Raw genomic sequence first — 25,986 nt, 5'->3', positions numbered from 1 at the left:
CCTTGGGCAGCTGGAATGAGTGGGAAGAATGGGGAGGTCTCAGGTGTCCACTGTGGCCCTGGTTTGTGAAAGGAATTGAGGAGTGTCCTGGTTTTAACTGAGCAGCTAAGACACTCTCGCAGGCCCTGGTGTCCTCAGGAGGAAGTCAGTCACTGCAGGTCTCCTGATGGGCCGGCAAGGCCAGGAAGGTGGCTTGGTTTCTCCCAGGACAGGTCTGCATGGGTTAACTCCTACACAGTCACCCACACATGACACACATACAAACACACAGCACACGCACCCTCTACACACATCCCACATTACATACACACCCCACATTACATACACACCCCACATTACACACACACCACACTCAACACACCACATGCCCCCACACACTGACACATCACACACATACACCACAGAGCACAGCACAGCACACACACCACACCCCTACACCCACTGTATATCACACTACACACACTCACACCACACCACACATAGCACAGGACACCACACACACAGCACATTGCACTCCACACACACACCCCACATACACAGCACACCACACACACATCACATACACAGCACCCCATGCACATAGCACACCACACACATACACATCACATATACAGCACTCCACACACATAGCACACCCCACACACACACACACACACCACACACACACCACATACACAGCACCCCACGCACATAGCACACCACACACATACACAGCACATATACAGCACTCCACACACATAGCACACTCCCCCACACACACACACCACATACAGAGCACACACACACACCAACCACTGCCTTTGAGATCACCCAGAAACACATTCCATGCATGCTGGGCAGTTCTGCTCCTTCCTGCCAGCTGCCTGAATCTCACAAACATCCTTACCCTGAACTGGGTGCCTCCCCCAGACCCTCACGTGCGTGCAGACACGCTGCATCTGTCCCATCTGATCCGTCCCAGGCCTGGAAGTCACTAGCTGCAGGGATCAAGGACTCCGTCTTCCCTCACAGTCAGGACTCCTCATTCCCACACACAGTCCATGTTCAATAAAGTGCTGGCCACACTGAGGTCTGTTCGTGTTTAATCAGACAGTATGCAGAGTATGTACAACCAGTCTGGGTACCCCTCCCCCACGCCTGGGCCATGGAATGTGGGATCCCCAGGCCCTGCCGAGAGCTGGGGGTCCCCAAGGCCTCTGCATAGTCATCCGAAATCTACAAAACACTGTTAAAAAGAAAGAAAAGGAGAAAACCGGACCGCTGAGGCCACCTTACACAAAGGTCCTTGGGCAGTTGGAGTCGGGTAGGGAGAATTGGGTGGCAAGCTCAGACTCGCCAGGTGCATGGGGAGACTTGGGCAGGAGACCATGGGAGTGAAGTGGAAATGTCAGGGCAGGCCTGCTTGGCATCCTTCCCTGCAAGCAGGGCCTGGCTGGCTCGGATCCCCGGCGCTGGGGACATTATTGCTGTGATGGGGTAATTGTGAAATGGCCATGTCTGGGGACAGAGTAGGGATGTTTTTACACGTTAAATATGGACACAAGGGAAGACACAGGCACATGTGTACACACGCACACAGACACACACACACACAGACACACACACACACACAGGGGTCCTTGGTTGAGATGCCACAAATCACCAACTGCCCATCTTACAGATAGGGACACTGAGGCAGAGAGAAGCTACCACATATCCTAAGGCTAGGCAGAAGAGCCAGGGACCAAGCAGTCAGCTGTCCGCTGTTCCAGGGCCATGCTCCCCTTGGTCACCCAGCTGTGGATCTATCTATACAGGGGCTGAGCAGTGGCAGAAGCCAGAGTCACAGGGGCAGAGAGTTTAGCTTAGAGAGGGCAGGGTCAGTGTTGATGCACAGCAGTAAGGATCGTATCCCTCCTTTCCCCAGCCGGGGAGCTCCCCTCCCTCCCTGTGAGTTAGGGAATCCCAGCATAGGCAGGAGAGCATGAGCAGGGTGTTGAAATGATCAGGACAAATTGAGGAGCGGGGCTCCCCACTTCTTAGTTCTTCCTCTTCTATCTGACTGCCTCTGCAGCCTGAGCGCGCACTCCACTTCACGGCCAGCTCTTAAGGTCAAAGCCCAGCCGCATTGTGACACACCTGTTCCACACCGTCATTTCCTACTCCTCATGCCTGGCTCAGCCTCCTGCTTGCCTCTTCCCCCATGATAGACCCATGAGCATCAGTGACAGCAGAACCCTGACAACTTGAAGCCACTCTCGGGCCTCAGCCTGCCCACTCCCTTGGAGGACAGCTCTCGTTAGTTCCTGAGGAAGACAGAGGGAGCACCAGGTGCCAAGCCCACCTCAACCCGAAACTGCCCGTGGTCTTGGACAGGCCCCAGCCCCTCCTGGATTCAGTTTTTCCAACAGAGAAATGAGGGTAATGTGTTGGTGATCTCAAGGGTCCTTGGTGAGGACAGGGCTGAGGGAGTGCTCACTCTGACACTTATCCCAACTGGTGTTGGGTCTTGGGCTGTCTAGCCTGAGAGCCATGGGAGAGGGTTCTAGACCCAATGTTCCACCCAGAAGCCTCCAACAAGGATGACCAGGGGCAGTTAGTACATATAGGCCAAGGGCTGGGCCTTATTCCTCTTTGGAAAGGCTCTTTGGCCAGCTTGAAACAGACCCAGGGTTTAGAAAGTGGGGAGGAGCCAGGTGGGTAGAGTGGGTTGAGGTTGGAAAACCGCCCCCGGCTCGGCTCGTCACCCAGTGTGAAGCAGGCCGACTCCAGAGAGAATGCACAGAGAGAGCCTGTGGCCATGGCAGGCGTGGGACAGTCGCTGTACCAGCCTCAACCTGTCCTTCCAGGCTGCCCCGTCCCTGAAGCCCCTCCATGCTCCAAAAGGGGCACTGCGGAGGAACTCAGCCCCAGAGAGAGGATGAAGGGAGGCGACACCCAAAAGCCTAGAGGTGACAGTTCTGTGCACACAGTTCCTATAGGTTCTCCCCCGGCTGGTACTGCGGCTCCGTGGACGTAAAGTAGTCCTCCAGGAAGGCCTGCAGGTACTCGAAGGTGGGCCGCTCCTCAGGCTCCTTCCGCCAGCACTGGCACATGAGGTCATGCAGGGACTCAGGGCACTCGGGGGGACAAGGCATCCGGTAGCCCCGCTCTACCTGGTCCAGCACCTCTCGGTTCACCATCCCTGTGGACAAACAGAGAGAGGGCTATGAGGAGATGGCTCCAGAGACTGGCACAGCCTAGACCACTTTTACCCTATGCTGTACAGAACACTGCCTTGGAGGCTAAGAGTCCTGACCAAAGGCAGCCTGTGATCAGAGATCAGCCTCTTTGACAGACACATCCAGCCTAGAAAGAGGAAGCCCAGGGGTGGGTGATGTGGGGGAGCATTGGGGTGGTGGTGGTGAGGCTTGCCCTAGGGCCAAGGTCAGGGGTACAGGTACAGGCTCCTCACCAGGATAGGGCACTCTGCCCTTAGTGGTGAGCTCAGTCAGCAGGATTCCAAAGGACCACACGTCCGACTTGATGGTGAACCTGCCGTACAGAGCCGCTTCAGGGGCGGTCCACTTGATGGGGAATTTGGCACCTACAAGCAAGAAAGCACAGGCTATCGCTACCAGTCTGCCGCAGGGGCATTGCTCTCACTCCCACCTGACAGACCGATACCACCAGATAACCGCCAGGCACTCCCACCTTGCCGAGCTGTGTATTCGTTGTCCTCTATGAGCCGGGCCAGCCCAAAGTCGGCCACTTTGCACACCAGGTTCTCGCCAACCAGGATATTGGCGGCTCGGAGGTCCCGGTGCACATAGTTCATCCGCTCCACATAGGCCATGCCTGAAGCAATCTGTAAAGACGGAGAGAGAGCCTGGCTCAGGGGCTAACCACACCCATCCCCGTGCTGTGAGCAGGTGCCTCGGGCTGGTCACTCAAACACCCTGCCTAGCCCGTGTCTGTTCAAGCAAGGAACTTCATTCAGCTTAAAATAAACAGCGCTGGCTTGAAAAGTAGACCGGAGCTCAGTGGGGGAGGGGAGAGCAAAGGACAATGGGAGGTCACAATAAGATGCAGCCAGGGGGGCAGGTGAGTATATAAAAAAAGGAGGCCCGACAGACACAGGGGCATGCTAGATCCTGCCTGTTCCTGCCTGTTGTCCTAAGTCCCCTCTCTGAGCCTCGGTTTCCTCATCTAGCAAATGGAAGTAGTACATTTTAAACTTTTAATGTTTTATTTTTATTCTTCATTACGTGTTTGTGCCCCTCTGACTCCCAGGTACCACCCCAGGCACCTGCAAGGTGAGACTCTGGTGTAATGAAGGCAGATCTCCTGAAGGGGGCGCTCTGGGCTCGAGAGCTAAGGGTGGAGGAAGGTGGAGGAGGAGACTCACCTGAGCAGACATGTCCACCAGCTGGGGTAGCCGCAAGTATTTGCCCGTTTCCCCCTTGAGAAAGTCCAGCAGACTCCCTGGAGAGAGAGAGACCCAGCTTTAGCCTTGTCTAAGTCTCCCTGTGCAGGAAACTGTGGCTCCCAGAACCTGGCCCCCTGCTCAAAGGCCAACACTCCAGGGAGTTAGAGCAAGGACTTGTGGTAAGGCGGGTAGGGAGGCGGTCAGGCAGACAACACAACAGGGGTTGTTAAGATGCAAAAGATTATGTGTAAAGCCCAAGAGAAACTGCTTTATCAGGACCACACCGGAGAGCCAGTGGCTACCTGGGGCTGGTGAGTCACATCACTAAGTCCAGCAGAGAACTCTGGGGTAATGTAGACGCTACACATGGTTTTGTTCTGAGACAGGGTCTCACGTAAACCAACTCAAGGTGCAACAGAGGCCGACCTCGAACTCTGGATCCTCCTGTCTCTACTTCCCCTGGGCTGGGATTACAGGTCTGTGTCTTATGCCTAACTTGTCGTACTGGAGATCACACCTAAGGTCAAACCCAGGGCCTTGTGCATGCTAGGCAAGCACTCTCCCAACCAAGCTTGTAGCCCCACGCCGCTGTTTGCCAAGACAGAGACAGTCTTGCTATGTACCCGGCCTGGCCTCAAACTCAAGATCCTCCTGCCTCAGAGCCATGGGCACTGAGATTACAGGTGTGTGCCATCACACCAGCAACAACAGGGATCTTGTCAGTGGTAAGGGACAAAAGAAACGTCTTCTAGGGGAAAAATAGTTGATTTGTTATTCTTTACGAAAGGAGAGAGGCAGTCCCTGACACAGCTGTCCACTCAGCCGGTTGGTTTGGGGTAAGGAATAAGTTACCCTCAGTCCGCCGTGTGGGCACCTGAGCAGAGGTCAGCCTGGGCTCAGACCTTACCCTTGTTCATGTACTCCGTCACAATGTAAATGGGTTCTTCTGACACCACGGCATACAGCTGCACCAGCTTCTCATGCCTCAGTTTCTTCATGACTTGGGCCTCCTGCAGGAAGGCCTCTGGAGACATGGTGCCTGGCTTCAGGGTTTTGATGGCAACCCTCGTGGTGCCGTTCCAGGTCCCTGTGGGGCAGGGGCATAGCAACATCAGCACAGGCCACCATTATGTCGCACTGGGACCACCCAGGCTAGCCCATATGGGTGTCTGTCTCAATCCCTGCCTCTGAACTCATGGCATGGGCCCGGGCAAGGCCAGACACTACACTGAGACTCTATTCCCACTTAGGAATGGCGACCCCTCCCGGGGCTGGAGTCTGCTCATGAACAGTAACTGCTACTAGGATGTTGATTGATTAGGAATGCTGCCAGGAAGAAGGAGCAGCCTGATGGGTGGGCGGTCAGTGCTCTAGGCACCAGCAACCAGAACATGGCTCAGTGGAGAGGGAGGGCTGTGTCTGGGGTCACGGTGGACAAGAGGTCAGCTCAGCACCTGGGCTGCATTACACAGGGAACAGACAGGCCAGCCTGGGAGACCTCCTTGTCACCGGGGCGGGGTCTGAGGGTTGGGTCAGCATTCCTGGCGGTTGCTGGTCTGTGCAGAACTCCAGGAAAAGGTGGCAAGTCCTCAGATCCCCAGCACATACCAAGAATCACAGTTAAGGTTGAGAAGGACCAAGACTGTGGCTCACCCAGGCTCTGTACAAACCTTCCTTTTGGTCTGTTTTAAAGCTGGCCTCTCCCTCTGCCCTTTCTCCTCACAACCCAGGACGTCCCTTGCCTACCTGGCCCAACCCCTCTAATGCCCTCTGAAAGGAAGACAGTGAAGCGGAAACGGCCACTAAGCCCCAACAGTCCCCTTACTCCTCCTGGGTGGGCAGAAAGCAGCCGATGGCAGGGGAGCCGGGTTTGGCTAGGACAGCTCAGTGACTGTCCCAAGGGCCTCCCAACGGCTGCACAATTAGACGGGAAACCGGACACCTACTTCCCACTACACCCTCCGCACAGCACTGTCTCTCTCTGTGCTGAACTAACATGCAGATGCCTCCTGAAGCTTAATATCAACCCCGTGTTCACATCAGGAGGCTGAGGCTTGGTGTGAGACCTGGCCACACTCACTCAGGCCCTTGAGGACCATGGTGCCCAGTCCCCAGCAGCTCTTGGTACCCAGATGCCCTAGTCTCCAGCGGCATGGGCTACAAGGAGTCAGGTGCCCACGCTCAGTGCTGACCCTAGTTGAGTCATAGTGTGTATGGGGGTGAGGGTGAGGAGCAAAGTATATTACAGGTGAGTTTGAAAATGTCACAGGGAAAACGTAATAATTTGCATAGTTAATGTACAGGCAATAAAAGAAAACAAAACAAAACCAGAGCCCAGTTGTTCAGTAGAGACAACTAAAGGCAGTGACTCAGGTCTTTGAGCTGTCTAGCTGGGATGAGGACAGGGCTGTGTTCCTTACCCATCCACACCTCTCCGAAGCAACCCTGGCCCAGCTTGACCTCCAGCCGCAGGGACTCCCGGGGGATCTCCCACGCATCCTTGGCCAGGCCCTGGGTCTGAGGCTTGGATGTGGGACACACGGTAGTGAGACGGTGACACAGGCCATCAGCATGTTCTGGAGACGGAAGTAGGAAATGGGGCTCAGGCAGGATCCCACAGCAAGCTGGCCTCCCTGTCCTGTGTGCATGGCCCTAGGCATCATGTGCATGTTAGCTCTGGGGACAGGCAGACACCCTCCTGTAGACCTCTATTCCCCAAGGGCCTGTGGCACAAAAGTCACCTGCTCAAATCTCTCATTCGTTCAGTTACCCACCATATTTGGGAGTACAGAGCCAGTGAGGAACAGGTGTGAGAGCCTGCTCTAGGGAGGCCACACCCACACCCCAGTCACCTAGCAAGATCTCAGCACACAGATGCCACGGAGGATAGTTTGGGAGTGGGGAGTCAAGCAGGCTTTAGTAATCCTTTGGGAGCCCTGGAAGGCAGGTTCCTGGCCTAGATTTGGGGGGGTAACTAGGTGGCACCCCATACAGCACATGACCTGTGCCAGGGCACAAGGCAAGATCAACTGAGGGGTTGGAAGAGGGGCCGGGAGGTGGGAAGTGGCAGGTGACGTTGGAGGAACCGGCAGGTAAAGGCCCCCGGGGCTTGGAGCCTTGGAACTGTATCACAAGGTTCCTGGAGGATTTGGTCTGGGAATCAAATGGTCCCCAGAGTAGAAGCAGACGGACAGAGGGCAGCTAGTCCTAGAGAGGCTGGAGGCGCAGGCCGAGGAGGCAGCCCCCTCACAGAAGGGTGCACACAAGCCCATCTTTGCACACGGCCCCCGCGCCTGCGCTCCCGCCCGCGCCCGCGCCCGCGCCTGCGCCCGCGCGCCTGCGCCTGCGCCCCGCGCGCGCGCCTGCGCCCCGCGCCTGCGCCCGCGCCCGCACTGCACCCCTGGCTCTGCTGCTCTCTGTCAAAGAAACCTCCCCCTCCTTCTCTCCCAGGAACCGGTTCAGACCAGTCTTAGGGCTGCAGAAACAATCAACACCAGCCTCTGGCCCCTCCCCTCTAGCTTGCTCAAGGCAGACCCCCTCCTCACCAGCCAGCTGCGGAGGAAGGAGAGGCTGGGCGGAGAGAGAGGGGAGAAAGGAGAAGATGGAGGAGAGGCAGGGAGGGTAGAGGCATCCCAGGGGTGAGGAGGCACACCCTGTGGCACCCTGCTCCCCTGGGTGAGTCCCCACGCGGCTGGGAACACTCACTGGAGTAGTAAGCCACAAGCTGCTGCAGGCTGTTGAATTGCGTGCGGGAGGTGATGTAGAATCCGCCACTGTCCAGTTTCCGGATCTTGTAGTGTTTCACATTTAGGCCCTTGGCATTGTCAAAGTCGGATACAGAGAGGCAGTAGGCACCTGTGGGTAGACAGGGAGGAGACCCCGAGGCACCCTGCTAGTGTGCTCCTTGCTTGAGGAAGTGAGTTGGTTCCACTCTCTTTCAGCCCCTAATGTGCCAAGAGGAGCGGGCTCCGGGCACAGCCAGGCAAATCGCAAAACCCCCAATGGCAGAGACCCCCTCCCCCAAACTCGCAGCCCTGGTAAGACGTCTGAGTCCCAAATGTGCTCACAACTGTGTGACCCTGACAAGCCGTAGCTTGTCCTCTCTGTTTCCTCCCCTGCACAATGACACTATCGTGGATTCATAGGATACTCCGCAAGCACTCCATAAATGCTGGCTACTGCGCTCTCTGTATGCCCACTCTGTCCTCATCTGCTCACTGAACACCAGCTGAGCAGACAGGAGTAGCCACTGGGTTGGTTATGTGGACATGGGAGTAATTAGCCCTGGGCAGGAGGTACATTCTGAGTGTGGCCTGCAGGCTGTGCCCCTGCCTGGCCTCTCTGGAGCCTAGAAGAACTGCAGCTGGTAATGTTCTGAACAGAAACCTTTGTTAAATAAAGCTTGGATCGACTCAGATAGAGGTGGGGCACAGGGTCCAGCGACCTGCTGGGTAGTAGGGAGTGCTGAGCGGAAGGACTGCCCACCACCCACTGAGGAGGTCCCTGGAGCCCCAGTGAACCTCTGCAAGTAAATATGATGATCTTCTGGTAACACTCAACCTGTCTCAAACAATACTGGGAAGTCATGTTTCCTACAGTCTGCCCACTTCATGTGCACACAGAAGGCACAGGCTGGTGGCCATACCTATGCCCTGTGGCCACATATCCCCAAGCCCCAGGAGCCAGGCCACACCACATTTCACTCCAGCAGCACCGTCCAAGCCCAGCAGTGCAGGAGCACGCGCGCGCGCACGCACACACACACACACACACACACACACACACACCCATACACACACCCCCCATCATCGTGTACTGTGCACAGCACACAGGGGGCACAGCACGAGCACTTTTCCATCTCCTGCTGAGCCCCAGGCCCACAGGAAGCAGCCTGGCTTGGTTGCCATGGTGATGGGCTGGGAGAAAGGACAGAATCAGAGCGGAGACAGTCTGTGGGGGAAGGGCAAGGCCAGAAAAGGCCCCTGGGAAAAGGAAAAGGGAACCAGAGGGGCACACTGCTTCTGTTCCCATCCTGAGAACACATCTACAACTGTGTCACATCCCTGGCAACCTGTACCCACTCCCTGTGTGAAAACCGAGGCCAGAGGGAAGCCTCAACTTGCGTGTCCCTGGCCACCTCTGGATCACTCAGTCTTCCTCAAGTACCATGGTAACTTTAATTCCTGCTGTCTCCTCCACTGAAAGGCTCTCCCCTCCCCATCCCGTGCACCAAACTCCTATTCACTCTCCAATACCCAGCTCAAATAATACCTTCGAAGCTGAGTTCTGCCAGCCACAGGGGTGCTCAAGCATACCTTTTGTGGTCTCACTCTCCCTCACGAGGAAGGTCCCTCTGGGGTTCTCGGCGTTGAGAAGTAGCCGCTCTGATTCCCGTCTAGTGATCTTGCCAAAGTACCACCTGGAGTGGGAGGGACAAGTGTGTCTGTTGGCCAGGGTTCGCTGCCCACAATGCTGGCCCTGGGTACTGGGGTTTCAGGGTAGCCAACCTGCTGCCCACTCAGGCCCACAAAGGACCCTGTACTAGGGGTGGCAGTGGCAGCAGACCATAGCCGAACAACATACTCACTCCTCAGCCTGGATGGAGTCGGAGGGCGCCACATAGTTACTGGGGATGTAACCGGTCTGTCCGGTGCTCAGCGAGTGTGCCAGCCACCAGTCTCCCTCTCTGAGCAGGAGGGAGCAAAGAATGATGTCACCGGGGGGGCAGGGTCGGTGACCCTGACTTCCCCAGGTGCATGGCCAGGTTCTGTAGCAAGGGAAGCAGGGCCAGCCTGTGTACACAGCAAGCCAGCAGGAACTGGCCTGGAACCTCCACTTCCCTGACACACTGACCCAGAGGGATGGCGGCTAAAACCTCAGCGGAACTGAGCCCCATCCCACCCAAGACTGAACTGTCCAGAAGTGCACAGCGGCCTGCAGGTGCCAAGGGCTGCCTTAGGAGAGAGGAAGCTCCCTGTTGAGGGGGAGGAGAAGGCAGAAGCAAGGTTTACATGAGACAGATGCCAGATTAGACCTTCAAAGTCTCCCCAAGCCCTGAGAGCCCTAACGCCCAATGGAGACAAGGGCTAGCCCGTCTGGCCCAGCAATAATTCAGTCCCATCCCTTCAAACAAGCAATGCTTGCCCCTGTCCCAAATCACAGCTCACTCCTAAAAGTCCTTAACAGAACTACAGGCCTCCTCCTGCAGCCTACCCCTGTCTGTGGGGAAAGTGAAGCCAGAGAGAACTGGGCCATGCCCAAAGTCACACAGCAAGTCACGGGAACAGAGGTGGCTGAGCCCAGTGCTCAGGACCCTCTACACTAACTGCCCCAGGAAGAGGGGGAGGAAGGAGGAGGGAGGTGGGAGGAGGGCAAGAAGGAGGAGGGATCCCAGCAGGGCTCGGGCTCTGGGCCTGGGCAGTGGGGGAAGGGCAGAAGTACCTTTGCAGCCATCTGAATGTGAACCAGGTCTGGCTGGAGCAGGGGTCCAGAGACAGAGGAGGGAGGAGCAAGCGAGAGCCCGACAGGAGAGAAGAGGCAGAGATGGGGGTGGTGAGAGGCCGTGATGGGGGGGCCAAGGGAGAGAGAGCGAGAGAGCCAGGCAGTGCTGGGGACACTGGGAATGGGGTCTAGGGGGCAGCCAGAGACCTCACATCCAAAGCAACCAAAGGGGACGGGGAGAAGGTTGGAGGTTTGAGGGAAGATCAGAGGGCAAGGCCTGGGAGCTAGGGTCCAGCCCTTCCCACACCCCCTGTACAGACGGAAAGACAGGCTGGAGAAGCAAAGGGCTCTGTGCAAGGTCACACAGCCAGGCCAGGTGCCTCCCTGTGGGTACCATGAGGCTCAATGGCTCTGCAGCTCTTCATGCAAGGCTTGGGGAGTAGACAAGATGGGGGTCAAATTATTCAGCTGGTGGCCTTGGCCCTGCCTTGATCCTGAGAAGATTACACAGCATCCCACCCTGGTCCAGAGACAGAAAGGTCCTGGCCTTGAGTCACACAGTCCCAACTTGGCGGCACTGGAGGTCTGAGCACGTGTTTGCCCAGCTTCACAGGTGGAGAAGTTGAGGCCAGGAGCAAGCTGAGCTGGAGGAGCTTGAAGGAAAGGCTGGAGGCGGGCGGGGAGAGCATCAGACTCTGGCTTGGCCAATGCTGGGCCAGAGGGGTCCCTTCTAAATGGACATGCGCAGTGAAGAGGGTGTGAGTGGAGCCATGAGGGACACAGACACAGGCAAGGTGCAAGCTCACCCAGCACCCAAAGATCCACCCTTGCTTAGCACACATTTCCGTCCGGCTTGACCTCAGACACCATCCAACAAGGAAGAAGGCAAGGCCCCCACCCTAGCTGAGGAAACTATATGGAGAGAGGTGGAAAACCCAGTCACTCTACTAAGAGAGACCAGTGTTTTCTTTATAGAGTAGAGGAAACTGAGGCACAGAGGAGGAGATGATTTGCCCAAAGCCACACAGCATAGTCAATGGCAGAGAGAGGCTGAAATCAGGGGTCCCTAATATCCACAGCCAAATGCAAGTTCTCCAAATCTCCAGAAGCAGGGGACAAGAGACAGGGAGACAGGAGGACTGGGACAGAAGACAGGCTTGTACCAGGATGGGACCCAGGTTTGACATCAGAGACCACAGAATGAGGTGGCCAAACTATAGCCAGAGCTAGCAAAACGGCCTGACATCGGCCCACGGGCCCCTAGGGGTTCACTGGCCTGTTTGGGGGATACCTCTCCAAGAAAATGAACAGAGAAGTATCCCACTGCTCCCGCCCCCATCTGAAGCCTGAGCTCCCTCGCTGGCTCCCAGAAGGTCAAAGGTCAGTGTACAGACCAACATGGAGCAGGTGCTAATACGCATAAAACTGTTGCTATCACAAGAGCTAAACAGGAAGGAAGCACTAAAACCACGGCTCCTAGTGTGCCTGCCTGTACTGCCCTGGCCCCCCAAAGCCAAGTAGTTGCTGGAGAAACACTGTGTGACCTTGAACAAATAGCATGCCCTCTCTGGGCACGTGCTCACATTTATAAAGGAGGCAATATTTAGTCTCTAGCAAGTAGAGTGTGGACATAGCTTCAGGCTGGGGTAGGGATGACCACCTAGGCTTCAGTGGACCTATGCCTCAGGTAGCCAGGGACTGGCTGGTCAGGGGTCTGGCACCCTCCCATGATAGGGGCCCCGCATCTCAGCTAGGAAGAGGTACCAGGCCAAGATGACCTGAGAGTAATGACATTTACCGCCAGCAGAACTGTTTGACACCTGAACTTTTCTGAGCCTGGGTAGAGCAGGGGTTGGTCAGGAAGTCCCAGCAGCAGCCCTGTGGCCCAACCCACCACCCCGGGGCCTCCAGTGGATAAGACTCCTTTGTGACTGACTCTAACTGCCTGGCTGCATGGGTCCCCACCATCCTAAAAGGCAACAAAGAGGGAGAAAGAAACTGTACCCCAAAGGAGTGGAGGCTGCTGTGACCCCAGAGTAAGACACAGAGCCCATGTCCCCAAGCCTTTCCTGCCTCCTGTCACTTGTGCAGAGGGTCCCCACAGGGTGGGTAGGTCAAGCACCCGGCACACCCTTCAAGGTCTGTGGGCATTCCTTCCCTCAGCTCTGCCTCTGTCGGCCGTGTGACTCCAGGCGAGCCAACTATCCTCTCAGCACCAGGGTCACACCGCTTCTCCTGGCCACCAATTCTATCAACAGCTGGGGACATGGGGACTCAGGGGCTTCCCATGAGGATGGAAGGAGTGGCTGGCCACTGAAGAGGAGGTACTGAGGAGGCCCCTTCCCCAGGTGCCAGTCTAGAGAAAGGAGAGCAGACGTCACCCAGGCTCCATTCTGGGCTTACTACTTGGCAGTCACGTGACCTCCAACAAGGGCCTTGATGACTCTGAGCCTCAGTTTCCTCGTTCACCAACTAGAACAGCCCCTCCCCCGTCACTGCTGCCCCCAAGACCAGTGATAACGAGATGGAGGGGTATGAATGAGAGTGGCCAGAACAGCACATGGCACCTGCTTGCAGGGAGGGCGGCCCCACCCTGGATCTTGAGGGGTGAATAGGAGTTCACCAGGTGGATACAGGAGAAGAAATATTTCAGGCAAACGGAGTAGCATGCACAAGGATCAGGAGGTATGAGCAGCGAGACACGCCCAGGGAAATGGAAAACCCACCTCTTTAGCCAGGACTTGGGAGCACTCTCTGACGGATCCTCTCTACCCCCCAGAACAGCTCAGATCAAAGTCCCCAAGCCTTACCTGCTCCAAGGAGAGGCCCTCAGCCCAGCACAGACGTCCCACCATCAGCTGCCCCCCTCCCAGGGAGACTGCCCACCCTTACCTGCAGTAGCTTACTGTCCTTCCTTGGATGGGCAGTCTGATAGAGACAGCCCCCTCTCCCAGGGTCATCTTGCAGGGACCCCAGACTGCTCCTACCCACCCCTGGCCTAGTCTGGGGTAACCCACTCCCCACCACACTGCCTCCCTCCCTGGCCTCCAGAATACACTGGGTCCTGCAAGTAGCTGGCACCCAGTCATGGAATCACACACCAGAAGAGGGAGGAAGAGAGCTAACGGGAAGGTGTGGGGAGAAAATGGAGGGTCGGATCAAACAGGTGGGATGCAGGATAAGCTAAAAGGACAGGGAGAGAGCTGGAGACACACAGGGGTAGTGGAGGAAGCACATGCAGAGAGCAGCCCCCAGCCTCAGCGAAGCATCCCCTCTACCTGGCCTCGGTACACACCTGACATCCACCTTCCTCCTAAGGGCCAGCGAGAGAGAAGCAGAGAGAAGGAGAGGCTGAGGTGCGAAGACAGGACCCAGGACAAGGGAGGAGACTAGTCGGGGTCTAGGGAGGACCACCACCCACCAACTGCAGAAGCAGCCCTGTAGGCTCTGCACCGCCCTCTGCCGGCAGCTCTGGGTATAGACGGACCCACGCTCCCAGTGCAGTCCCCGTCCATCCACTCACGTGTTATTGACAATCTGCAGCCGCTCCCCTTTCTTGAAGGACAGGTCAGTCTCTGTCCGTGACTCATAGTCATAGAGGGCCACAAAGGTAGTCACCCCACCTGCAGAGTGGGATGGGAGGTGTCAGAACCCTGCAGGGGGTGGGCGTGGGAGGCTGCCTTCCTCACTCACCAGCCTGTCCCTGAGAGGGAGCTACGTAGCCTGTGCCTCCCTGCCGGGCTGCAGACTAGGTGCTCCTTATCTGATGTGTCTACGGACACAAGCAGAAGCCCCAGAGAACAGGTTCCCTTGCTCTGCACTCAGACCCAGCACACAGTAGGTGCCCTAAGCCCCGCCTGTATGTGTGCCTGGCAACTTAAGGCTTTGGCATAAAGCTTCAGGACTCTTCTCCTGATTCTCCCCTCACCCACGGCTGCTCCTTGGACTCCGGCAGCCCACCCTCCGTTGCCCAAGGCTCCACAAACGCCTCTCAAATGGTCGAATGGGTGTGTAGCTGCATGGCAGGGAGTGGGCAGCCTGTCCAAGGGTCTGTGGTGGGATGTGGGGCTGGGAACCTTAGCCCATGTCTGCTTTCTGCGTGCAAGCAGGCGCACAGGCCCACGTGAGGGGGCGAGGTTGTATGCACACCTGTGTCTGTGTGTGCTCCGCACTGCAGGCGTCTAGCCTAGGTGTGTCTCTAGGAACACTGGGAGCCTTTTGTTGTTGTTGTCGTCTCCACTCAGTGCGAGGACATGCCCAATGTGGGCACATAGCATGGCTGAGTCCGAGTGCGAGATTTGCACGCACGGAAGCCGTGAGTATGGCTCCGTCAGAGCGTGGGATTTGCTCGTGTGGGTGTAGCCATGTATGCAGGAGCATGAGTCACCCTGCTCAGCCCCTGGGCGGCAGGGTTGCCGCACCACGCAACGCCAGCAGAGGGCGCAGGGGCGCACTCGGGCCACCGCACAACAGAGCCAGGAACAAAGGCTGGGCGGGAGGTGGCAGCTAGTCCATGGTGGTCCTTCTCCTCCGGGTCTCGGGGTCCCCTACAACCCTCTCCTTCGGAACCCGTTATACTCTGAATCTGGTATTCCCAAAGCGGCAGGAGCCCCGCTTTCCAGTTTACGAGCCCTTCTCCATTCGCAGCCTCTGGAAAACCAAGTCCCCAGAACCCAGAAAGGGTGCACCACAGCTCTGGGACACTCAGCAAGGTGGAGGGCCTACCTGCCAGGGGCCCCGCCCTTTGTGGGGAGGTGACAGTGTCCGAGGAGTTGAAGCCTCCGAAGAGCTTGGGCTCGGCGGCCGCGGGGGGCACAAAGGCGGCACTGGGCCCGCGGTGGCCATCGGCGGAGGCAGGCTTGCTTGGTGTCTGTGAGGCAGGGAAGGCGCCACCTGCCCCATGCACGTTCTCCGCGGGCTCCAGGCTGCGGCGCCTCTGGCTGGCGTCCTTGGGCTTGCTCTTGTTGCTGCCCATGGTCCTGGCTGGGGGCGACAGAAATCCCCCAGGTAGAGGAGAGACTCTGGGAACAGACAAGACACCCTACCCACTAAGCAGATAGGCAGACTAAGGTCCTGAGAAGGGGGCCACCCTGGGAGAGTTCGTCTCACAGTTTCACCTGTAAAATGAGATGTTGGCGCCTTAGGACACAGTTACAGATAGAAGACATATATACCAGTCCAAAGCCCTGGGTCCAGTAGGACCCAAAGTCAGCTTTAGTCTTTCATAGGCAGGGACACGAGTCATATCTGTGTCCCCAGCACATAGGAGGGACTCATTTAAGTTTTGCTGAATGAATACATGTCTGACAAGTTGTCTAACACTGGGGGAAAGGTGTTAAAAGTGTTAATTGAAGCAGCAGTATAGTGGCTTGAAGAGGAGATGGCCAGGCCTTCCAGCCACAGGACCTTTGCAAATTCCCTGACAACTTCCCCTCCTGTGATGGTTTGTATATGCTTGGCCCAGGGATCAGCACTATTAGAAAGTGTGGCCCTGTTGGAGTAGGTGTGTTACTGTGGGTGTGGGCTATAAGACCCTCATCCTAGGTGCCTGGAAGCTAGTATTCCGCCAGCAGCCTTCAGATGAAGATGTAGAACTCTCAGTTTCTCCTGCACCATGCCTATCTAGATGCTGCCATGTTCCCACCTTGATGATAATGGACTGAACCTGTGAATCTGTAAGCCGGCTCCGATTAAATGTTGTCCTTATGAGAGTTGCTTTGGTCGTGGTGTCTGTTCACAGCAGTACAACCCTTACTAAGACATCTCCCCAATCAGTTTACTTCAACTCTCAGCTCAAAGTCACTTCCTGGGTTGGGGAGATGGCTCAGCAGGTAAAGGCACCTATCATAAACCCTGCTGACCTCAGTGCAGTCCCCAGGACCCACATGGTGGAGAGAGAGATGGGAGAAAGGGTCCTGCAAGCTGTCCTCTGACGTCTGACCTTCACACATTCGTGGTTCACATACACGCCTTCCCATAAGCGCACGGAAGAAAGGAAGGAAGGAAGGAAGGAAGAAAAGAAAGAAAGAAAGAAAGAAAGAAAGGAGGGAGGGAGGGAGGGAGGGAGGGAGGGAGGGAAGGAGGAGGGGAGGGAGGAAGGAGGGAGGGAGGGAGGGAAGAGCAAGCAACAAAAATGTTTCAAGTCACATCCTTTAGAAGGGGTCCCCAAATCCTTTCAGGAGCCCCCAGACTACTGTACCAGCCTTGGCTATATGTAACCCCCTCTCCTTTTAATTCCTGGTGCGCACAGAGTGAGGTACACAGCAGGTGCTTAATAAACAACCAAATGAAAGATGAAAGGGAGAGAAAGTTTGTGAGGTCCTGAGACCTCGACACAGAGGGACCAAGCAGAAGGCTCCATGGCACCCAATGCCTGCTAGCCTCCACATCCATGCTCAACCCAGGAAGCGGGGCTGGGGGCTCCCCTCTCTCATCTCCACTCACCTGGTCGGTAGCAGGGCTTCCCCAGTGGATCAGGGGAGCAGTCTGGGGGCTTGGCACAGACACCAGCCGTAGTGTCTGGGTCTTGGCTTAAAGGCCCTGCTCCTCCTCTCCTGCTACGTATCCCTAGGCGAGCAGCTCCCCTTCTCTGGGTCTCAACATCTGCATCTGCAGAGACTCTGTGGGGATGTGAACATGAAAACCATCAGAATTCTCACACAAAGGATCAAGATCCCCACCTGCCAGAGTGCCCTTTGACCTTTGCAAAGATCCTGGGAGTGAGAGGAAGGCGGGTAGCACAGTGGTTTGGAAGGCTCTGGAACTCAATTTCCTGGTTCTGGTGTCAACTATCTAGTCTGCACTGGTGTGGGCACTGCCCCTGTCCCATGTCTTCCCCTTATGTGACAGAGCTATGACACGACCAAACGGGGCCATAGCAGGAGTCCCCCTGCACAGCAGCAGTCACTGGCATATGCCACAGGAAGGGTGTCAGAACCGATCACTCTTCTGGGCTGCAGGAGGCCTCGGCACTAGACTGGATGTCCTCAAAGAACCCCGATGGGGACAAATCTCCTCAGCTGTTCTCGGTACCAAGCTCTGATTCCTACCCATGGGGACCCGGGTGCAGCAGTCAGTCCTACGCTCTCAGAGATGCCGAGGTGCACACTGGGGTGTGGCTCAGGCTCAGACTCAGAGAACGTGGGCCAGGAAGACTTCCCAATGCCCCAAAGAATCACTAGATATTCCTGAGGTCAGGCAGCAGTGGGCATGCAGGGAAGGCCTGTTTCCATGGTAATCCATCCCTCCAGGTCACAGTGCCCATCAGCACTGACAGACTCAGTGTCCTGAGAGGTCTGCCAACAGATGGGCTTCCCTGCAGCCCAGTTCACCCACTCAACCTCCATGTAGCTGTACAGTTCCAGGATATCAGTCAGGCCCCTGACTAGCCACTCCAGAAGGACCGAGAGAAACAATACAAAACATAAAAACAGATTTTAAAACAAAACCTACTTACAATATACAAAGAATTATCTGCAAGAGCTTTCTCTAGAATGAACCCAAGTGTACATGGTGGGTCCCCATGGTGTCGCTGGAGGGCGTCAAGAATGGGCTCCTGGCAGATGTGCCTGGAGAGGGAGAGCCAGGCCTGGAAGACGTATGCACATCTTTTGAGGATACAGCCCCTGGGCTTGAGACCTTACACTAACCAAGGAAGCATGCACCTCCCCAATACACAGAAGAGTGAAGAGGAACCTTTAAGGCGAAGCAGGGGTGGGGGGGCGGGGCGGGGCATGGTTGCAATGCTAGCTTGTGTGTGGGGTGGGATCTGTCTGTGGAAGAGGCTTGTAGTTAATGCTTGCCATTCAGATATTAGGTGTCTAAAAAGACAGCTAGATAGGGGGCAGCCCAGGGGTGACTGCAGCACACTCCTCTGTGCCCTCGGTGCGAGGGCGGTCAGAGACACGGGACTGTGGGAGAGTAAAGAAACCCTCAGCCACACTACCTGAGTCTTTCTCCAGCCAAGAGGCAGTAGTTCCAGCCAAGCGATGGACTCTGCAAATGCAGATAACTCTCCTTTTGTACAGGGGTATTTCAAGTAAGGACCAAAGTTGGGCCAGCTAGATGGCTCAGCCGGTAAAGGTCCCTGTGGAGCCTGACCCACAGTGAAGAGGGACCCAACTCCCCAAAGTTGTCTTCAATACACATGCTGTGACATGCGTGTGCACACACACATATGGAGCAGACACAACAACAAATAAATACCTAACTAGTAACGGATCATGGTTAAGGCCCAGGATTACATGACCTTAGAGTGCAACGTTCTCCTTTTCCAGCCGAACCTGCCACTTTCTAGGAATCTCCATCCTTGTTTACAGTCAGAGGCCCTTGCTCCACCCCTTGTCCCCTGGTCTCACGATCACTCTGTAATCCTCCCCAGGGTACCCAGAATCACCCCAGAAACTCATCTGGCAGGGAAATGTGTCTCAGTGGTTAAGACAGGCTCAGATCCTAGCACCCACATGACAAGCCTGACCTCTGGCAAATGGCTGAAACTGAGACAGAGGGATCCAAGGACTTCTTCCGGCCTCCAAGTACAGATACATGCATCTGTGCAAACCTGTGCACATACATGCACACATGAGTGATAAATCTTTTCTTTTTAAGAGAACAAGGAGGACAGGCACAGTGGCACATGCCTTTAATGCCAGCAGTCAGGAGGCAGAGACAAGCAGATCTCTGTGAGTTAAAAGCTAGTCTGGTCTACACAGCGAGTTCAAGGCCAACCAGGTGAGACCGTATCTTAAAAAGAAGCAAGACAGGGAGCAGGCAAAGTACAAGGGAGACACACGAAGCAGGGTCCCTTAGAAGCCCTTTGAACAGTGTAATTCCAAAAGCCTCCAAAATCCCATATACAGCTACCGGGAAGAGACTTGGGGGCCTCAGAAGTCACAGCATCTGGGGTCCTGTCCTTTTCATATGTGCCTCTCTTTCCATTAAGCCCCAAGTTTACATCTATGTTCACATCTGTGTGTCTGTGTGCATGTGCATGTACTCCAGAGGTGTACACGAGGGGTCGCACACATTGACGTGTGTGTCTGCATGTGTGTGCACGCTTCTATGTACACATGAGAGATCAAACATGGTGAGCCCAGATGCTGGCATAAGGACCTTCCAGTTGCTTCTTCACCTTATCTTTCCCAGACAGGGTTTCACGTAGTTCAGGCTGACCCTGAACTTGCTTTTAGATGAAGATAACCACCTGACTCTCCTGCCTACTTCCCCCAAGTGCTGAGCCAAGACCACATGTTTATGCCACCAAGTCCTGTTCATCCGTGCTGGAGATGGAACCCAGGGCCTATGTGTGCGAGGTGAGCACACTACTGACTGAGCCCGATAGTCTTTTCTTTGTCTTTTAAATGAGTTTTGTGTGTACATTGGTGTTTTACTTGCACATATGTCTGTGTGAGGGTGTTAGATCCCTGGAACTGGAGTTTCAGGCAATTGTGAGCCACCATGTGGGTACTGAGAATTGAACCCAGGTCCTCTGGAAGAGTAGTCAGTACTTTTAACCGCTGAGCCATCTCTCCACCCCCTCTAAATTACTTTCTTAATAAACTCAACTCTGCTTTATATCGACTCATCCTGGAATTCTTTCTGCAGCTTCATGTGACTGGAGATCTCTAAGAAGAACCCGGCAGGCTGCTGCAGGCGGCAGTGTGGAGCCTCTGTGCACAGGTCCTCAGCATGGGACCACAGGGAATGGATGAGAGGAACACTTGGAGGGCCTGTCCCGGCCTCTGAGGATGGTAACCAGGCCACGTGGACTTGGGAACTGCTGTCCTCAAGGGCGTTATGGACCGAGGTTCTTAGATCCAGGCTCCCTCTGACCAGCACCCATAATAGACAGGCTGTTACCAGCTGTCTGGAAACGTTTGCAAAATAAATAGAAGACTGGGCACAGCCAGACAAAGCTGCACCCTGTTCAGCCATTGAAAGGGTCGAGTTACAGTCACCACTGGATGTCCGTGTTCAAACCCTCCAGAAGCTGGGCCCCGCTCTAAGCTCTTTGAAAACACTGGATTCTCATGAGCACCTAGAATGTCGGTCTCTTTCTATTTAGCCCCACGTGTAAATCTATGTTCACATCTCTGTGTGTCTGTGTGTCTGCATGTGCACGAACTCAAGAGGCATGAGTGCTTCTGTGTACACAGGAGAGGTCACAGCATCCTTAGTTCACTGGTGGGGAAGCCTGGGCACAGAGAAGTTCAAGAACTTGCCTGAAGTCACACAGCATGAGAGTTAAAAGATGAAGGTGGTCATGGCAACAGCCACACAGGACAAGCTAAGAGGGCTGCTTGAGGGGTCTGGTGGGAACTCGGGGCTCCTCAGGACCTCCCCCCAACTCCAGTAACAAGGACTTTAGTAGTATTTGGGGGGTGGAATATAGGGGTGGGGTTGAGGCTCCCAGAACTTAGGGCCTAGATCTCAAGCTTCCTGGAGTAGGGTGTGACATCTGCCCAGTCACCATGAGTCACCCATTTGAGGGAGCTCCCATCTCTTCCGACACTCGCAAGTTAAGAGGTAGAGATAGGTCACTGAGGGCCAAAGGGAAGCAGTGGAGGATGTAAAATGAGGTCACAAAAGGAAGGTAGCCCTTTCCTGTGAGTCGGGAGCCTGACCACAGGCTCCTGATTAATTCCACGACAGCAAGGGCTCCCACATGCCTTGCCACAGCCCAGCACCAACAGACCAGGTCCTGCCTAACCCAGCATCTCCCTAACTCTCCCCCATCCCTGTACAGCTCAGCCTCCCACCAAATACTTGCAGAGCACTGGCTCTGGGGCTAGCTGCTGCAGCACGGAACCCTGAGGAAACTCCAGAACCCTCTTCTGATGCAACCTGTCTCAACCCAGCCCCATCCCTCAAGAAAGGAGCCCCACCATCCTCAAAGACACAACCATGGTGTCCCCTTCTACCCACCCTAAAGTCAGAGGCATCTTTACAAACACACAAGCCTAATGGCTCTCCCCAGAAAACCAGTGATAACTGAGTGCCCATCAGAGGAGTCTAAACAAACAACAGCCTGCTGGCCCCGAGCACACTGGGCAGCGCCAAAGCTCAACATAGTCTGAAGAGATACTCCTGCCTCACTGTCAAGGTAAAGAGAAAGATCGTGGCCTGCACTAGCATGATAGTGCCTTGCTTTCCTCATCTGCAAAGTGGGTTCAGTCTCACCAACTGCCCCACGAGGTTGTCAGAGGTGGAGATGACCCAGGCACCGGGCAAGCAGGATCTACTGCTGTAGTATGACAGCTTTGCACATGTGTGCGTGCAGACACATATACACATGCTGGAGGCTTAGAGAAAGTTCTGGAAGAATCCCCAAGTCTTTGCAATGTTTCATCTGACAAGGGGTTGGGATGGAAAAGGAAAAGTCCCCTTTTTACTTCGTTTCCTGCATCAGGTGACAGCTGGACATTACTTTCTCATGATAACGGTTATTATCTACAGTGCCCAGGATGAAACCTGAGGTCTGGTGCTCCCTAGGCAAGCAGCCAAAGGCCACTGAGTACTTAAGAACATTCGAGAATATCCCACAATCCCCCTGTGGTGAGGACTAAGTGGATGGCCCAGAGTCCACTGCTCTGCTCTGGGGACAGCTCCCACCGCCCAGCCCCCCACCGCCCAGGACTCCACCCCCTCTCTAGGAGGCTCACAGTAGTCCTTCTCCCCTGAAGACCGTTTCTTCTTCTTAGGGTGAATGTGGCCAGGTGGAGCAGGGCTGTGATGAAGACCCTACCGGAGTGGGGCACAGGTTTGCATCTAACTGAATCTTGCCATGGCGCCCTGGGAGACTCCCACCTTCAAATGGGCATGGACTCAGGTATGGTTCAGCAGAGGAAGCTCCCCTGCCCTGCACTCGTGAGCCCTCAGTTCCATCCCCAACATTATAATACAGACAGACAGACAGACACACACACACACACACTCATACATAAGACAGAGGTGATTATACACTAAGCCTGACATCTGGAATTAAGAGAATCTGTGTGACAGGGGAATTGGTTTCTGATGAACTCTGTCCTTACAGGGAACAGAGAAACAGTGTAAGAAGGGTTGGCGGGGCCTTGACATCAAAGCAGGTGCTCACCAGGGATTGTCACTGTCCCTACAGCATAGGGGAAGCAGCAGTCTGGCCCACAGCAACAGAAATGAAGGGTGCCAGCTATGCCTCCAGGCCCTGCCCACCACGCAGATGCCCCCATCGCCCCAGGCATAACAAGCATCAAAAGGAAATCACAGGCCTGGAGCTACAATGCCAGGGCAGGTGCCAGCTCAGCTTTTTCTAGGCACACAGGCTAGGCAGGCCTCAGTTAACCCCTCCAAAGTTGAAATGGCATGATAGTTCCTACTCAAATGAGCTTGTGGTAAGGAAGACCTGGGGTAGTGGTGCTCGCAAAGTGCTCAGCAGGTGGGAAGCAATCGAGAGTATCTGCTGACATCATCATGCCTGTGGAAGACCAGCCCTGACCTCTGACCTCTCTTCGATTGCTCTCTTCATCAGAGACCTCCCAATGCCTCATCCAGCACTAAGGTAGGGACTGGAAAAGAAGTCAGAGTCATCGTCTGTAGACTGTGTGGACGGAGGCCTGAGATGGCAAGGTCATACGCTCTGTTGAGCAGAGGGACGGTTGACTCGGAGGTTAAGAGTGTGTAGCACTTTTACAGAGGCCTCGCCTTCAGTTTCTGGAGCCTAGATTTAGAGAGCCCACAGACACCTGTACCCCCAGTTCTGGAGGTCTCCACGGCACCTGTACTACTGGGTACATACCCATACACAGCACATAATTACAAAACAAAACACACCTTTAAAAAAAAGAACACATGGAAAAACGATCACAGGCAAAGTGAATTATGCACGACAGGAAGCTAAAAACCAGCATCATATCACACACCAACAGTGTCAAAAATTGAAATGAAAAAGAGCACCGTACAAGCATTATCCTATACAGCCTTCAAGCCGAGTGTGAGCCTGGGAAAATCCCTAACGGGTTGCCAGGCATTGCTGGCACACGCCTTTAACGCCGGAACTCAGGAGGCGGAGGCAGCGGGTCTCTGTGAGTTCAAGGCCACCCCTTGTCTACAGAGTGAGTTCCAGGCCAACCAGGACTACATAGTGAGGCCTTATCTCCAAAAATCAAACAAGCAAAAGTCCTAATAGGCTGGTGGTGGTGCACATCTTCAACCCCAGCACTCAAGAAGCAGAGACAGGCAGATCTCTGTGAGTTCAAGGCCAGCCTGGTCTACAGAGTGAGTTCCAGGACAGCCGTAGCAATCTAGTGAGAGCCGGTCTCAAAAACAGGCTTTGACTTAAGAAATACGTTTTAATTTTAGGTATACAGATATTTGCTTTTATGTACAAATGTACACCTTGTGCCTTGTGCCCAAAGAGGTCAGGAAGGACACTGGGGTCCTTGGGAACTAGAGTACAGACAAGCGTGAGTCACTACGTGGGTGCTGGAAACGAACACCAGGTCCTCTGTAAAGGCTGCCAGTGTTCTTACCTACTGGGCCTTCTGTCTGGGCCTGATTTTATTTCATTTTATATTTTATTTTATCTTATTCTACTTATGAGACAAGGTCTCTCTTGTCCAGACAGCCCCGGCTGTCCCAAATCTTACCATTTAGACCATTAGACCAGGCTGGCCTTGAACTCACAGAGATCCTCCTGCCTCCTCTCGTGAGTGTTAGGTTTAAAAGGCATGCATCCTCATGCCTATCATATGTAATATTTTTAAAGACTTAAGTTTCTTTAGAAGAAAAAGATAAATCAGTTCATATAAAAAAATCACAATGTAGCCAGGCATGGAGGAGGCACGCACTTGTCAACGCAGAATTCAAGAGGCTGAGGGAAGAAGATGGTGAGTTCAAGGCCATCCCGAGCTACAAAAAGATCCCGCCTATAGACAAAGAGTCTGCCTGGCTTGATAAACAAATTTAAACTTAAAACAAAACAAAACAAAACAAAACAAAAAAAACTGCAACTCTATGATAAACAAGAGTTTTTTAATATATAAAGAGCTCACTCAAGATTAAAAACAAAAAACCCACAGACAGTTCCTGAGGGAGCCTTACACACCACAAGACTCCTCAGACAAAAGGCGAATGGAACCACAGAGGCCACCCGGCAACAGCAGATCCACATTCTCCTCAAGGGTGGATGAACATCGTCCGAGTCAGACCATACGCTATGCCAGAAAACAGGGCTCAATTCATTTAAAAGAAATCAAATCATGGTTTCCAGCCATGACGGAGCAGAATCAGTCAATAAAAAAGATATCAGGGGACCTCACGGGCGGAGACTAACTTGGGAGAAAACACTAAAATAATTAGAAAACACTTAGAAAAGAAAGTGAAAACCCAGCACAGCAAAGGCTGCGGCAAACAGGGAACTTGGAGAGAACTTGCCGGGTAAACGTCTCTGCCAAGAAGGGAGGTCTCCATACGTTGACCGCCACAGTCAAAACAAAGTAAACGCAAAGTGAACGGAATGAAAAGGAATAGAGGGGTTTAGCACGGGGCTGACAGAGCCACAGAACGGCAGGAAGATCACCAGTAAAGCTCTGCTAGGTGCTGAACAGGAGACAGAGAGACTCAGGTTACCGCTCAGGCTGGCATGAAGGCAGAGACCCAGGAGTAAGATGAGCAGGTGTCAGGGAGGGTGCCAGTGATCCCTGCACCCTGGAGGCTGAGGCTGGAGGAGCGCGAGGGCAGCCTGAGAGTCTCAGGCTCAAGGCTCACCCTCAGAAGACAACCTGTGGGATTCAAATCTCTCCTATGTGGGTCCCAGGGACTGAACTCCGGCCATCGGGCTTGGCAGCAAGTGGCCTTATCCTCTGAGCCATCATGTTGGCCCCAAATCAGTAAATTTTTCTATTTGTGTATGTCTGTGTCTGCACGTGTGGCATGAAAGCCAAAAGAAAGTGTCAGATCACCTGGAGCTAAAGTCACAGGAGGTGACAGACTCCCAATGAGGGGATCGTAAACCAAATCCAGTTCCTCCGCAAGAGTAGCAAGCGTCACTAACCACTGATTCATCTCTCCGGGCCTTGAGTTAGTCATTTTAAAACTTCCCTTAAAAAGGCCCAGGCCCAGACAGCTTCGCTGGTGAACTCTCTTGACCTCAGCCAGATGACGGGGAGGCTTCAGTGATG

The 25,986-nt window shown here is 54.6% G+C and overlaps 1 protein-coding gene and 1 long non-coding RNA gene across 4 annotated transcripts in view; both read right to left on the bottom strand.

Moving 5' to 3' along the window:
- Positions 1–1,065: 1,065 nt before the first annotated feature.
- On the bottom strand, positions 1,066–15,844 carry Src (SRC proto-oncogene, non-receptor tyrosine kinase). Of its 2 annotated transcripts, XM_032904630.1 has the most exons (12): positions 15,554–15,844; positions 14,352–14,451; positions 14,124–14,141; positions 9,975–10,073; positions 9,703–9,806; positions 8,093–8,242; positions 6,808–6,963; positions 5,295–5,474; positions 4,367–4,443; positions 3,673–3,826; positions 3,434–3,565; positions 1,066–3,163 (listed from the first exon to the last, which is right to left on the bottom strand). In XM_032904630.1, the coding sequence occupies exons 1-12, from the start codon at positions 15,801–15,803 to the stop codon at positions 2,955–2,957; spliced, it is 1,629 nt and encodes a 542-aa protein (XP_032760521.1). In that variant the 5' UTR covers positions 15,804–15,844; the 3' UTR covers positions 1,066–2,954. The 2 variants fall into 2 exon arrangements, with proteins under 2 accessions (XP_032760521.1, XP_032760522.1); XM_032904631.1 differs by lacking the exon at positions 14,124–14,141.
- Positions 15,845–17,253: 1,409 nt separating this feature from the next.
- LOC116902225 overlaps positions 17,254–25,986 on the bottom strand; it is a 30,547-nt gene continuing 21,814 nt past the window's right edge. For both annotated transcript variants that reach the window (XR_004388052.1, XR_004388053.1), the window contains exon 4: positions 17,254–17,448. This is a non-coding gene — a long non-coding RNA (uncharacterized LOC116902225). The remainder of the gene's footprint in view (positions 17,449–25,986) is intronic.

The sequence above is a fragment of the Rattus rattus genome, chromosome 5 (genome assembly GCF_011064425.1).
Source record: "Rattus rattus isolate New Zealand chromosome 5, Rrattus_CSIRO_v1, whole genome shotgun sequence".
In the NCBI taxonomy this organism is placed as follows: Eukaryota; Metazoa; Chordata; class Mammalia; order Rodentia; family Muridae; genus Rattus; species Rattus rattus.
This window is presented reverse-complemented; position numbering and strand designations above follow the sequence as displayed.